This window comes from Pavona decussata, unplaced genomic scaffold (assembly GCF_977016875.1).
Source record: "Pavona decussata unplaced genomic scaffold, jaPavDecu1.1 SCAFFOLD_133, whole genome shotgun sequence".
In the NCBI taxonomy this organism is placed as follows: Eukaryota; Metazoa; Cnidaria; class Anthozoa; order Scleractinia; family Agariciidae; genus Pavona; species Pavona decussata.
The window spans coordinates 2,146,458-2,159,331 of NW_028145546.1; the positions used below are offsets into that span (position 1 = coordinate 2,146,458).

The 12,874-nt window shown below is 40.4% G+C and overlaps 2 protein-coding genes and 1 long non-coding RNA gene across 4 annotated transcripts in view; 1 reads left to right on the plus strand and 2 right to left on the minus strand.

Moving 5' to 3' along the window:
• LOC146468173 (peptidyl-glycine alpha-amidating monooxygenase A-like) overlaps window positions 1–7,022 on the minus strand; it is a 28,157-nt gene extending 21,135 nt beyond the window's left edge. The window contains exons 1-2 of one of the 2 annotated variants that reach the window (XM_085125008.1): window positions 6,619–7,022; window positions 5,233–5,287 (exon numbers count right to left, since the gene is read on the minus strand). In XM_085125008.1, coding sequence (XP_084981134.1) covers window positions 5,233–5,287; window positions 6,619–6,804 — 241 coding nt within the window. In that variant the 5' untranslated portion in view covers window positions 6,805–7,022. The remainder of the gene's footprint in view (window positions 1–5,232; window positions 5,288–6,618) is intronic. The other variant, XM_085125009.1, reaches the window with a different exon arrangement.
• On the plus strand, window positions 417–4,479 carry LOC146468174 (uncharacterized). The gene is made up of 2 exons (XR_014867588.1): window positions 417–1,796; window positions 3,387–4,479. It is a non-coding gene; the product is annotated as an uncharacterized LOC146468174 (long non-coding RNA).
• Window positions 7,023–10,493: 3,471 nt separating the features above from the next.
• Window positions 10,494–12,781, minus strand: LOC146468175 (peptidyl-prolyl cis-trans isomerase E-like). The gene is made up of 2 exons (XM_085124698.1): window positions 10,987–12,781; window positions 10,494–10,955 (listed from the first exon to the last, which is right to left on the minus strand). Exon 1 carries the CDS (start codon window positions 12,745–12,747, stop codon window positions 11,854–11,856), a length of 894 nt encoding a protein of 297 aa, XP_084980824.1. The 5' UTR covers window positions 12,748–12,781; the 3' UTR covers window positions 10,494–10,955; window positions 10,987–11,853.
• Between the last annotated feature and the right edge of the window lie 93 nt (window positions 12,782–12,874).

Genomic DNA, 12,874 nt, shown 5'->3' on the forward strand with positions numbered 1-12,874 from the left:
AAGAATACGATATTCGTTGTGTTAATTTTACATCCTTGTTTTTTGTCCCGTAATGGCGGCTTATGATGAATACATGCAGACTCGCAGACTCAGCCAACATGTAGCGCACGCGCAGTAGATCACTGCGTTTTGGCGTATACGAAGAAATCCTATTTTATAACTTGGCGCTCCGCCCAAGTAATAAGGTTTGTACTTGAATGGCATTTTGCATCTGAAATTTTAACTATAATATTTAACTACAGTCAAACCTCTTTATTACGGACACCAAGGGGACAGGAATAAGTGTCCGTATTATAGGTGTCCGTTTTAGAGAGGTAGGCTTTAGAAAGTTATACAATACAATAATATTGTAAAACGCAGTTAATGGAACGTGACGCCCTTAGCCCCAGGGGGCATCTCTACCTACTGTTCTTTAGACTTATCACTGTATCATTGTCACGTTGGTCAATAGTCACATTGTAATATGTTGCGACATTGTCTGGAGACAAGTTAGTTCACTTTTTCTGTATGGCTTAACCAGTGAATGGTGCATTCATGTCTGGTTTGCTATGATGTAAAGTCTATCATAAGCATAGTACAACCCTGGCCATTGGCCCTGACATTGAACGCTGTCTAGCTTTAAATGTGTGATAGAAGGTTCTAAGTCACACTTGGTTACGACATGGTTTTATCTACTGTTACGCTGTAAAAATGTAACGACGTGGTTTTATCCACTGTTACGCTGTACAAATCTAACAAAAAAGCATGTAGAAGGCTACTATGCAACGTGACCTTTGGATGCTCTTACCAGGCGCAACAATTGGAGAATTTGTCGGAAAGTAAGGCCCCTGAAAGTTTTCTTCAGTGTGCCGTTTAATACTCGCACGTGCCACGCGTTCGAGTTTTTCTGGCCTGAACGGATGTTCTACGAAGAGACACAAGTCAGTGGTAGCGAAGCTTTTCATTGTCTGTTTATTGTGAGCAGAATGTATTCCATTTTGTCTCATTTCGTCACGCCATCTTCACCACACTACACCGCTCCGTCACGTTCAGAAGACCTTCCACCAGCAGCATGGCCTCAGTTGGTCGTAACCATCTGTCGGCATCGCACTCTTCACCGACGCTCTTGCAGGACCATTTGGCTGATTTGACTCGTACCCACACGAAGACGGTAAAGGCACCAAACATCTTGAAGCTGCCCGGTCAGGCCCGCCGCTCGGGATGGATTCGTCAGCTCCGTCACTCCTCTTCTTTACCGTTACAGCCGCCGTTCTTCGCTCTACTTCGACTACTTCCATCAGGTGCTGTGTTTTTTGTTTTGTTTGCATCTTTATTTCATTTATTGTGCCACCCAAATACGTCCTACATTGTTTTTTCCTTTGCCATATTTTAGTTATTTATATAGCTATCCCCTCTTGTAATTCCATTCCCTAAACCCCTTAGTCCACTCCTTGCGTTACATACTCGGAGCCGAAACGTGTTCTCATACCCAGTACTCCCCGCCTCGCCGTAGAATCATCTGACCTTGTTTATATGTTCGTTGTGTGACTGTATTTTCTGTTCCTCGTTCTTAATTAAGCCGCGAATTGAGTTAACCTTCAAGTTTACCATCATCTTTCGTCCAGGGGTTGTTTTAAGTTTTTGTTTTCTACGCCAGTTCCTGTTCTCAGATCTTGGTATTTCACGTAAACCTGCAGAAGTAACTACCTTTATTTTGTTCTATGCACGGTGGTCGTTTGGTACCTTTATTATGTACCTTTGCGCCCGTTGACCTTAGGTGTTGCTTTGATTGCTACTGCGTATTTTTCGTTTCCCAGGTAAGCTTTCTTTTCTATTTTTCTTTACCCGGCCCCTTACGTTCCACGTACATTTCGTACGCTTAGTCATCTCCTTTCTTTACGCCAAGTTCACGATCAATTCGGGTCCATTTCCGGCCCGTATAATTGCTTCCATCTATTAGTACATTTATTTCCAGTATTTACGTTTACGCTTATGTTTTTCCCTATAAAATTATTATTTCGAACGAGCGTTTAGGGCAGCGCAGTTACGTCAACATTCCCTCTTCCACAGGTTACAATGCTCGCACCCCTTGATCCCAACCGAAGTGGAAAATGAGGTTGATTGTTGGTTATGTTTGACATGTTTATAGCATTACTATCAGCTTACCGTCACACACAGTCTAGACATTCTCACACATAAGGCCCTAACGTCATATATTTCAGTTGTCTTGTAGTTATCAACTGGGTTCTTTGCCACAACCTTTCTCCCTGAAACCATATTTTGTTCTCGATCCTATGTGCTTTGGGTTCATAAAATCCTGGTCAAGTTTAGATGTTGTAGGTTGGAGTGAATCCCGGGTTGGAGTGATTTCGGCCTGGGTTGATTTGTGTTTCCCTTTGTTTCAGATGTAAATTACCCAACCTTAACAAGGGAAAGTGCGGATCGGCCTGGGTTGGGGTCGTTTTGGCCTGGATTCGTTTTAACTTACAACATAGATACCTTAATTAGTGTTAATTCATAAATGTGTCCTGTGCATGTGCTGGCACCTCACCATAGCGGTGTACTTGACATTTGCTGAAGGGATGCCCGTTTATTTAGCAGCATTCATTTATTTACATCTCAACATATCGAGAAACCTTTGTAGCCCAATCATTTTATCACTTATTCCACTGTATCCTTCCAAGTATCTATTTTAGTGGGTTGTTTGTTTTACTTGGTTTCATGAAGTCGTGCTCATATGGGTCTAGTTCTCCCATCCCTTGTTACTTTATTCTCTGTATTTGCCTGTTACTTGACATAAATATGTGTTCTTCTGAATCCCTTCATGGCGCTGAAACCAATTATTGTGGACTTGCCCTCCTTTTAGGCATTCTACTTAGGAGCAGTTACCACATTTAGATATTTGTAGGAGCAGCAGTTGTCGAGTTTATCCCCTCCGGATTACCATGAAAGCAAGCTCAACTCTGCCTTCCCGTCTTGTAACTGGCCATCAGTTCTGTCCTTTTGTAATGGTTCCTGTCCTTACACATTGTTTTGCACTTCCAATATTTGGTTTTCTTTTTACATTACCACCTTGTGCATAGGTTTACATGTACTTGCAACACCCTGCAGGTGAGATATTGTGGCTGTTTTTTGTCCCTTTCCTTTAGTTGCATTATTCAATCACTATATCCATACTAGTCATTATCCTGGTCCGTCACTTATTAGTTATATTCAATGCTGGATTGGGTCATTACCATCCATCCCCTAGTCCTAGTGCATGGGTGTGGCATTTTGTTTGTCTTGAACCCCCTTTTTAGACTAATTCGTTGTTTGCCTCTTTCGTTATTTACATGCCTGATCTTGCACCACCATATCTCCTTTTCTGCTGCCGAGGTTCTACGCTCCAAGTGATGGCTTGTCTTCAGCTTTCTCCTGCTCAACAGGATGTTTTCAGTGCCACCAGGATCTTAGATGTCCAAGTGTCACCACCATTAGCTCCTCAAGGGAACCATCAGCACTCCAGGGCCACCTCCTTCATATATCATGGACTTTGCTTTTGTCATCACTGTAGTAACTACCGCTACTTTTATTTTGTCTTGGTACTTGATTGCCCCTTTCTCCAGGGGTTGTGTATCTGCATTTCTGGGAGAGTACGTTCCCTATTTTTTGCCCACTGGGGTTTTTTCGGTTTGTGTATCAGGCAGATGCACCTCAAACCAGTACCAACCCATTACAGGCTAACACAACCTCGGACCTTCTCGTCAGTCATATTTCAGATTGTTTACTTTTCTTTTTTCTGAGTACATTTTGTGCGTTTTACAAGTTCATTTTCAAGAAACTTTCCACCAATTTTGTTCCTTGGTTGTCTGTGAGCTATGTGCATGGGAATAAACATATCTCTTTGCCATTTATTTTTATATTCTGCTTGAATTGGCGACACTGTTTAACTCTCTTTATTGTATCGAACCTACCCACATGTTGGGGCTACAACAGTGTATTTATATTCTTATTATACTTCTTATTTTTATCACAAATGCAAGACTGGCTAGCCTTCCCCTTAGCCTGCCAGTTTAATTTTTGGTGTGGATTTTCTTTGCTTGGGGGGATACCCGCTTTACGTGTATCTGTGGCGGTTAAGTCTGCGTAGCGACTTCCCCAAGCTAAGTTCTCTAGTTCATTTCAATGACTTTTGGTAATATTGACCTGCCAATACTCCGGTCCGACCCAGCAGCGCTGGAGAGATAGGTGAGGCATGATAGGTCATTCAGTTAATTAGGTTTGTGCGTTGCTGGCCTAGATGGCAGCTCGTAGCGCTCTAGTTTTGCGACCTGCCAATACTCTTCTTGGAGTGGCGCTGCTGGCCTAGCTGTGCTGCTGTTGCAGTGCGTTGTTGTGTTTTGTTGTTGTTGGCCTAGGTGCAGCTGGAAGTGCCAGAGAAGTGAGGCCTTAAAATGGTCACGCAATAGAAGTCGCCAGTCACGCCAATCGCCGAGCGGTGTCCCCCAAATTAATGCCAAACGTGTCTAGTGGTCCTTACTTTAGTTTATTAGTCTACGTTTCATTAAAGGTTGTGTGTTTGGATATATTAAACGGAACAGTGACATTAATATGGATTTCAGTCTCTCAGGGACCAAGTGAACTGTCCGTAATAGAGAGGTGTCCGTAAGGAGAGGTTCCACTGTATAACTAATACTTTAATATAATAGCAGAACCCCAATTTGGACTTTATTTTATAATTTCAGTGATTTTGCACTTTTAGGATTTGTATTTTTAAGGTAATTATATTGTAAAGTGCTTATGGGCTATAGAAAATATTCAACACTAAAGATATTATTATAAACTAGGCTAATCCAAAATATTGGGCCATATGGGCTTATATTCCAGGGAGATTTAAAAAATATTATCCTGTGAAATCGTGCAGAATGTCACCTGATATTAGGCCAAGTTGGCTAATATCAAGGGAAATTCCACAAGACTGAGCAGGATGTATTACCATGCGTTAAATAATATTATTGGAAAGATGTTTGTGTCTGAAATCTAGGGATTGATTTTTTTTTTTGGGGGGGGGGGGGGGGGTGGTGGTGTTTATTTCTGGAGGGTTCTATATTCAGAAGTCTCCGGTACATTCATTTAAATTAGATGCATCACAAATTATTTCACTTAACTCATCATAAAAACAAAGTTTTGGTTGATCACTTTTTAACATTTTGATGAACATTTCTTATCAAATCATGATTTCATTTTGTCATAGATCAATATGTGGCACCCTACCTATATACCGCTTCCTTTGCCCAAGATCTATGGCAGTACAGAGGTATGTATCATGCTGAAAGGTAAAAATCATATTCACCACATCAGCCATCCCATAATCAGGGCAGTCATTAAGGGGCGGGGGCCGGGGATTTTCCCCGGTTACTAAGAACGTCTGGCCCGGGCTATTTTCATAGGAAAATAGAAGAAAAATAGAACCAAAAGAAATCCCTAGCTGTTTGATTCCCCGCCTACTTGTTGTATTTATCCAGCTACTTGAAATCTCAGTGACAGCCCTGCATAATATTAAGGTCAGCTGCCCCACAGGCGCATAATAATTTTTGGAAAAAAAAAAAAAACGTTTAGTTTTGATTTGAAAGCCAAGTTTTCTGTAAAAATGATAAATTTCATTCACAAATCCATGATTTGAAGAGAACAATTACCTAAAGAATTTAAACACAAACAACCTCAACACGAAATAACAAAATGTGAGGATAAAATTAACATGAATAAACATAAGCTTAGTCTGTTCTTCCGGTATGAATAAAAGAGGATAACCTGCGCAATAAATATTCAAATTTATTGTAGTCAAGCGTTTCTTCCAAATTTGAATAATAATTTAGAGTCATACGGAACTTGCTAATTCTTGATCAAAAATCAACAACAACTTCTAATAAATATAAAAATTTAGTTTTCCTTCTCCCTTTTATCTACATAACATTTATTTTAAATGTTCAAATAAAAGATTGCTCACGAGAGGGGGTTCATTGCTAGCAGCTGTTTAGATAAAACAAAATCAAGAATCACATGTGTAACTAATGTTCATCATCGGCAAAAGGAGGTTTATAGTTTAAACGCGTTGAATCAACGTTGAGGAAACAGGGAGATGAAACATTTTCCCAGTGATCTTTCGCTTGAAACTTATTTCACAGTTTAATAATTCACCAATTATAAACCTATGTAAGTTCTTACTGAAAGCGGAGCCACGACGCATCAACGTGTAGAGATAAGCTTAACATAATTTTTGAAAATGTGTTGCCTTTATCGGCCTCTCAAGTCTGGCTTCAGTCAGAGAATTTATTTTTTGATTCAAAGCAAAGAACGTGTTCAAAACATCGAAATAATATCTTCTAGAAGTGTAAGCAGGCTGAATAATTAGCCGCCCATCGCAACCAGGTGACAAAATAACTTGGTGGAGAGACGATTCATGTTAGGAATGAACATTATGAATAAGGATGAATGCGTTAAGAGAAAAGTGAAATTAAGCTTTCCATAACCAGCATTTTACAGTGTCCATAGATAATTGTCTACTATCTTTCTAAACACGGTTCAAAAATTAAATGAATGTTTTGAAACAAGGGGGTAATATTTACCAGCGGTTCTAGAAATTCTTCCCAGCTTGCTTACCTTTTCGGGGTGAACGCCGGGCATTCTCAAATTCACATCTTCTGCTTCTTCACTGTTTTGTTGAAACGACCTTTGATATACGGTGTCATAATAGTTCCTCAATTGATCTTGGAATTCTCCATAAGCGATCAAGTTCGTTATAAACGAAACGGTCAAAATGAACACGGCGGCAAATTTTCTAGTCATAGTAACTTCGATACTTCCACAATGAAGGAATTCTCGAGTTGCAGTTCGTTTTACGACCCCTCGATGTTCCAAAACATATCTTCTCGTAATAAAAAAAAGAGAAACACAACTATTCTCCGTTGATTAATTTGTGATCAGTGAAACGCCTGCCGCACAAATGCCCCCTTCCCACTTGGTTATTTATGCATGCAATCTTACGATCGCGAGGCGGAAAAGGAATTGGAATTACAATATTACAATGCAGCGATCTGATTGGTTGATTTGTCAAGGCCTTCACCGCCTTCACCTGCAGACGCGCAAAACGCGCGCGGACTGCAGCTGACGATTTACTGACAGATCCAAATGTTTCTCAAATACATCTGGATTGGAAATAAAATAAAACATTGCGATCCTGGCAGAGCAGCCATCTACACGTTAAGCCCGCTTCGTTAGATTTTCTGTCCTCGCGAATGCGCTGAAAGAAAGAAAAACTTCATATGTCTATTGTCTAGATTTGGACACCTTTTAATTTTTTGGTGTTATTTCCATTAGCTATATTTTTCCTAAAGACCTTGTTCACAACAACCTGATTCACGTTCTTTTTGTCTGTTTATGTTTCCTTGGTAGATAGTGACCATGGTTTCATTGATATTTTACTCTTTAAATGACCTGGGCCAAACGGGAGTATATTTCTTATTTGTTTTTGTCACTTTGGTGCATTCTTCGTGGATGTAGCTCACCATTTGAAGAATCTGGTTGTTAGCTACATGTATGTGATTCATTGAATTAATTCTTTCATCCACATCGCTTTAAAGCAATGCCATCGATTACTCCAATAATTAGTCAGTTTCTCTCTTGACCAAGAAAATCAAAAGATTATGATGTTCCCTTGAGAGAATATAGGATCCAGAATTTTAATTTTTCAATGACGTTCTTGAAAGGATCGAGAGGTGATAATAATACATGGTAATTCTATATTCATGCTTTCATGCGTCAGTAAAATTGCATTTGTGTATATTAAATAGAGGCACGTGGGTTCAATCTGATTGTGTTTCAATTCCGCTTTCGTCAGCCGGCGGCTGCCCACACATTGCGGGAAACGAGACAGTAAACGACAGCTGCGCCGCCGTTCTCAAAAATATAGAAAAATAAAGATAAAAGAAACTAAAAGCTCTTATATAAAGGGCATGAATTTAAGCGTGATCAGTTTGGCTTAAAAGTTTACTATTACGTTTAGAACTGAAACGACCACCAACTTTCGATATTGAACATATGAGGAAGAAAGGAAAAATACTTTGAACTGTCAATTTCTAATAAGTGTGTACTTCCATTCACGATCTCTATCAAACGTGGTTTTTTTTTAATTCAAAAAAGGTTTACTAAAAATGCAATACAGCGAGGGCTAGAGTGAAACAGGGCTAATTATGAGGGTTTTAAAATTCCAGGCGCGGTATCAACCTCGTTTCCATCTCCAGGGTCTTCCCAAGACCAGAGGGAGGGGACCCCGAAAACGACGTTGGCGTGGCGTGGTATAATAACTCTTCATGTCCTGTTTCTGTTATTTTGGACCCTCGATCTGTTTCTTATGGACTGACTAAAACAGGGGCTCCTGCATGGTGTGATCTAACCGGAGTGTTTTGAGTTCCAGTGAATAACTATTTGTAGGTTGGAAGGAATCTGAAGGAATAAAAACCAGGAGCCCATTACACCTGTATAAACATAAAACTAGCAAGAGAGCATAAATATAAGGAGAGTGGCCGGGAGAGTGGCACATGTCACAAACTTGTCACCAAAAGAAGACCTTTCCTAGTTGACTCTTCAGAAACATTTTCTTCAAAAAGAACTATGATAGCATTAAACTGGCCACACCTTTTCCATTTCTTCACTTTTGAAACGTTGATTCTTTAATTTATTACTATTGCTAGCAACACAAAAATTTAAGCATTGAGTACCACGAGTTATGTACCAGGTTGCTTCTCTTTTTCCCTCCTCAGTTTCTAATTCCAGGAGGCGGAGAGAGGATGGGAGAAATGTATAAAATTGAGTCTTTTTTTCATATTCAAAGGAATCTTCACGACAGCATCTTTACCTGCCCATATCTACCTATCCAAATCATCACCTTGAATTTACAGTTATTTAAAATAACATTTTTCGTAGAGATTTTTATCAACCTCATTCGCAGACACTCGAAGTTTTAATAATAGTTCTTATATATTTGAACTCTTAGAGGACGGTGTCTCCTAATACGAGGTATTTTTGCGCAGTTTGTGACTATGTGAGAAACGCAGATCTCAGCAAGGGCTGTTCGAATCCAAAAAGAAAAATGGGGGTCACCACGCATTTTTCAGAGATAATTAGGCAACAATAATTCTAAAAAGCTTTAACTATAGAGTAATGTATGGCATTTTCTGTCGAAATTAATGCTCAATTATCCCCGAAAAATGCGTTGTTTCCGCCCATTTTCTTTTCGGATTCTCAAAGCCCTTGATAAGATCTGCTTTTCCCGCTAGTCATAAACCGCGAAAAAATACCTTTACTTTAGGTAGGCACCGCGAGCTTCGCAGACCATGTCGAGTTGCGCAGAACGTATGCGCAGTAAAAACAGGAGACATCGTGTGAAGAAGTTCCTTTACTGTTCATGTGACTGAAAACTGAGTTACAACGCAAGATGGTTAGGTTTTACTTCTAACTTTTTTTTATTCCCGATCAAAGAGTCACCAGTGGAGGTTATGCTCCTCGGAACACGGAGCTTGACAACTTACCCGCATTCCACAATACAAGTAACAAAATGCAACGAGACACGAAAACACGTCTTGCCAAAGCTGCTCCGTTCGACTCCATGATCTGTCAGGGCGCAGCAGACAAAATATATCACATCTTCAAGAAAAATGGATAAAAAGACACAGCCTTTGGCACCACGGAGACAGCGAGAAATATCATCCAGATTTACGACGATATCTCATATAATGAAAAGACAAGGAAATCAGACAACTTTTTTTTTTGTGGCAACGTTTAAACGAACGCGGTTTTGGATCATTAATGAATCATTTATATCCTATTGTATAAACCGCTCTAATGGCCATACAGTTTCTAACAATATCGATTACAAGTTTTCGGTTACAAGAGAACAAGATGACTGGCGCATTACACTAAATTTCAAAGAAACACAACCACTATCTTGGTTGACTTTATTAAGAGCTTTTTTGTTTGTTTTTACTGAGCGGCATCTCAGATATCACCAAGTAATGCTAAACTGAATGTCGTATTGCTCCAGACGAATGTTAGGTTTTTCACATAAAAGCAGTTTAAGTGTTCCCAGACATGGTAATACAGGTGTTCACCGGCACAGTGAAATGAACGGTATCGTTTTCAAAGGCGCTTCACTTTGATCTACAGCATTTTCAAAGCGTTGCCGATGAATGGCCAGGCACAAAACAAAAAGTAACTCTAAATTTAGCAAAACCTCAGCGGCAAGACATTGATCTGATGATCTTGTGCAGACCTGGATCAATGAAATCCTTTAGATAATAAATTATAGACAGCCGCCTTTTAAACACCTTGTAAGTCAGAGACAAGGAAAAGAAATAAAGGAAACATTAAGAGTTCTTGGTTTAAGACACTGACACAACAGGTATAACCTTTCAATATCCCTACTTGAAATGATCACCAAACAAAATCTCCCTAGTAGTACCATAACAATAACACAAGAGTAGTGAAGAGAATAATACATTTTAATATTGGTGCTTTAAAAGGAATGGCAGAAAAAGAATTTTGGGGTGGGGGTGTGTGGTTTGGCTCTCCTGACCCTACTTTTAGGCCCGGTTTGTAGAATCCATGCCCATTTTTAGACTTTCAGACCAAAATGGTTGAAACCTTTACCCCATTTCAGACTAAAACAGCTGAAAAATCATACCCTTTGGTGCCGCACATACACGTACATGTTTAGCCTATATAGGGGAGACTCCCCTGGGAGTTTACTTCATGGAGAGAGCTTTTGTACAGCAGTAATGCACTTGTTTCAATTTACAAAAATCAACCAAAACACTGTTCAGGGTATATCAGGTAGCAGAAAGTGAGAGTGTGGGACTACAATGCTGGTCCTCCTTTCACTGCTAGCAGGATTAATAATCTAGCAGCTCTGAGTACAGCTTCTTGTTAACACTAATGGTCAGCTGTGTCTTACCGTAACAACTTTATGACCACTGCTTTATTAGAAAGAATACAGCCTAAATTGCTTTGCAGCACTGAGAATTTTTTTGAATGTGACATAGTTAGATCTCTTTTAAGCCTGGTTCACACGTACGAGGTAAGCATAAGCATAAGCACAAGAAACGTCAAGTAAGCGGCACAAGCACAAGCACATTGTGTTTGCGCTTGTGTTTATGCTTCCTTCATTCCAGGTTACACATATGACGCAACAACGCAAGCATAAGCACAAGCAAAAGAGAACGGAACGATTTCCCTTCTCTTGTGCTTGTGCTTGCGTTGTACATGTAAACCGGGGCTACACAAGCATAAGCACAAGCACAAGGAAAGGAAAGAAAACTGAAAAACAGTGACAAGTTGTCAGCGTACATTCAAGTTACTCATGCGTTGCCGTTTTCCCACATGTTGGAATCAAATCTCGCGCCAAAAGGCAGCCTGGCCATGCAATTGCGCCAAATTTTTATGCTTCTCACTTGCGTATGTCACCTTATGCTTATCGCACGTTTAAACATCCTTGTGCTTATGCTTGTGCTTGCGTCGTACATGCAAACCAGACTTTAAGCTCTTTTTACAAAGATCCAGTTGTGAATGGCAACTTTGTCAGCAGACATCACTGACATCCACAGGGCATGGCCAACTCATTGACTGGGGTAAACAGGTTTGACTGTATAGGATTCTCTACTGTTCTCTGTTGTTGTTTACAAAAACATGCATGCTTCCATTGTCAGAAAAAGTATTTCTAAACTTGTCAGTCGGTGAAGCATCCTAGGGTGTCTTCTGTGTAGGCTGAAGTTATGTCAAAGGTCATAGCCATGGCATGTTACTGACACTGGAGCACACCCCAGAAAGCTTACCAACTGTTCATTACAACTCGCCACAATCTTCAATCACAACTTTCTTGTTTGTTTTGCCACCTTTTGAGCCAGTCGCTTCCACCTTTCTTACCACATCCATCCCATCAATGACATGGCCAAACACAACATGCTTTCCATCTAACCAGTCAGCTTTTTCAGTGGTGATAAAAAACTGAGAGCCATTGGTGTTAGCCCCAGAGTTAGCCATGGACAAAACACCAGCACCAGTATGCTTTAACACAAAGTTCTCGTCAGCAAACTTTTGACCGTATATCGACTTTCCTCCCGTTCCATCGTGCTTTGTAAAATCACCTCCCTGAAGCATAAACTGAGGAATGACTCGATGAAAAATGCTTCCTCGGTAACCAAACCCCTTTTCGTGAGTGCAAAGACAACGAAAGTTTTCTACAGTCATGGGAACTACATCGTGTCTTAGCTCGATAGTTATTCTTCCTGCCTGGCGTCCACCGATAGTTACATCGAAAAACACGCGAGGATTCCCTTTCTTCTTTGCTGTTCCATCTTCATCTGTTGAATCTTGGGTTTGGTTCTCAGTATCTTTCATTTCCGTGTCTTCCAAGGTCTTCCCTACGTGTTTGTTCAGCCAGCTATCTTCGCTCCACACTGCACGGCTGTATCCTTCTTTGATTTTCATCGGTTTGGCGATATTAACTCGAATCGTGCGCCCAAACAGTTCAGATTCGTTCATGTTGTCAATGGCGGCTGCCGCGTCTTCTGCGAGCTCAAATTCCACAAATCCAAAGCCTCGATGCTTCTGATTAGAGTAATCCATCGGTATTTGGACATCTGTAATGTCTCCGAAGGGAATAAATGCCGCATGGAGGACTTTTTCGTCAACTTCTTCTGCAAGTCCACCAACGTAAACCATGCGCTTGTTCGCCATCTTGGATTTTTCTCAGCTGGCAATGCAGTGTGGGTGAGGCCCAGTCTCCCTGGGTTTAGATACTCTACAGGAAGCGAAGATGTCGGTAGTAAAGTCGATAGTTCTGTATTTTAGTGAAAAACTTGAC

Bases quoted from the DNA above. Each gene is read 5' to 3' on its own strand.
- LOC146468175 (XM_085124698.1), bottom strand. From the start codon at position 12,747: ATGGCGAACAAGCGCATGGTTTACGTTGGTGGACTTGCAGAAGAAGTT.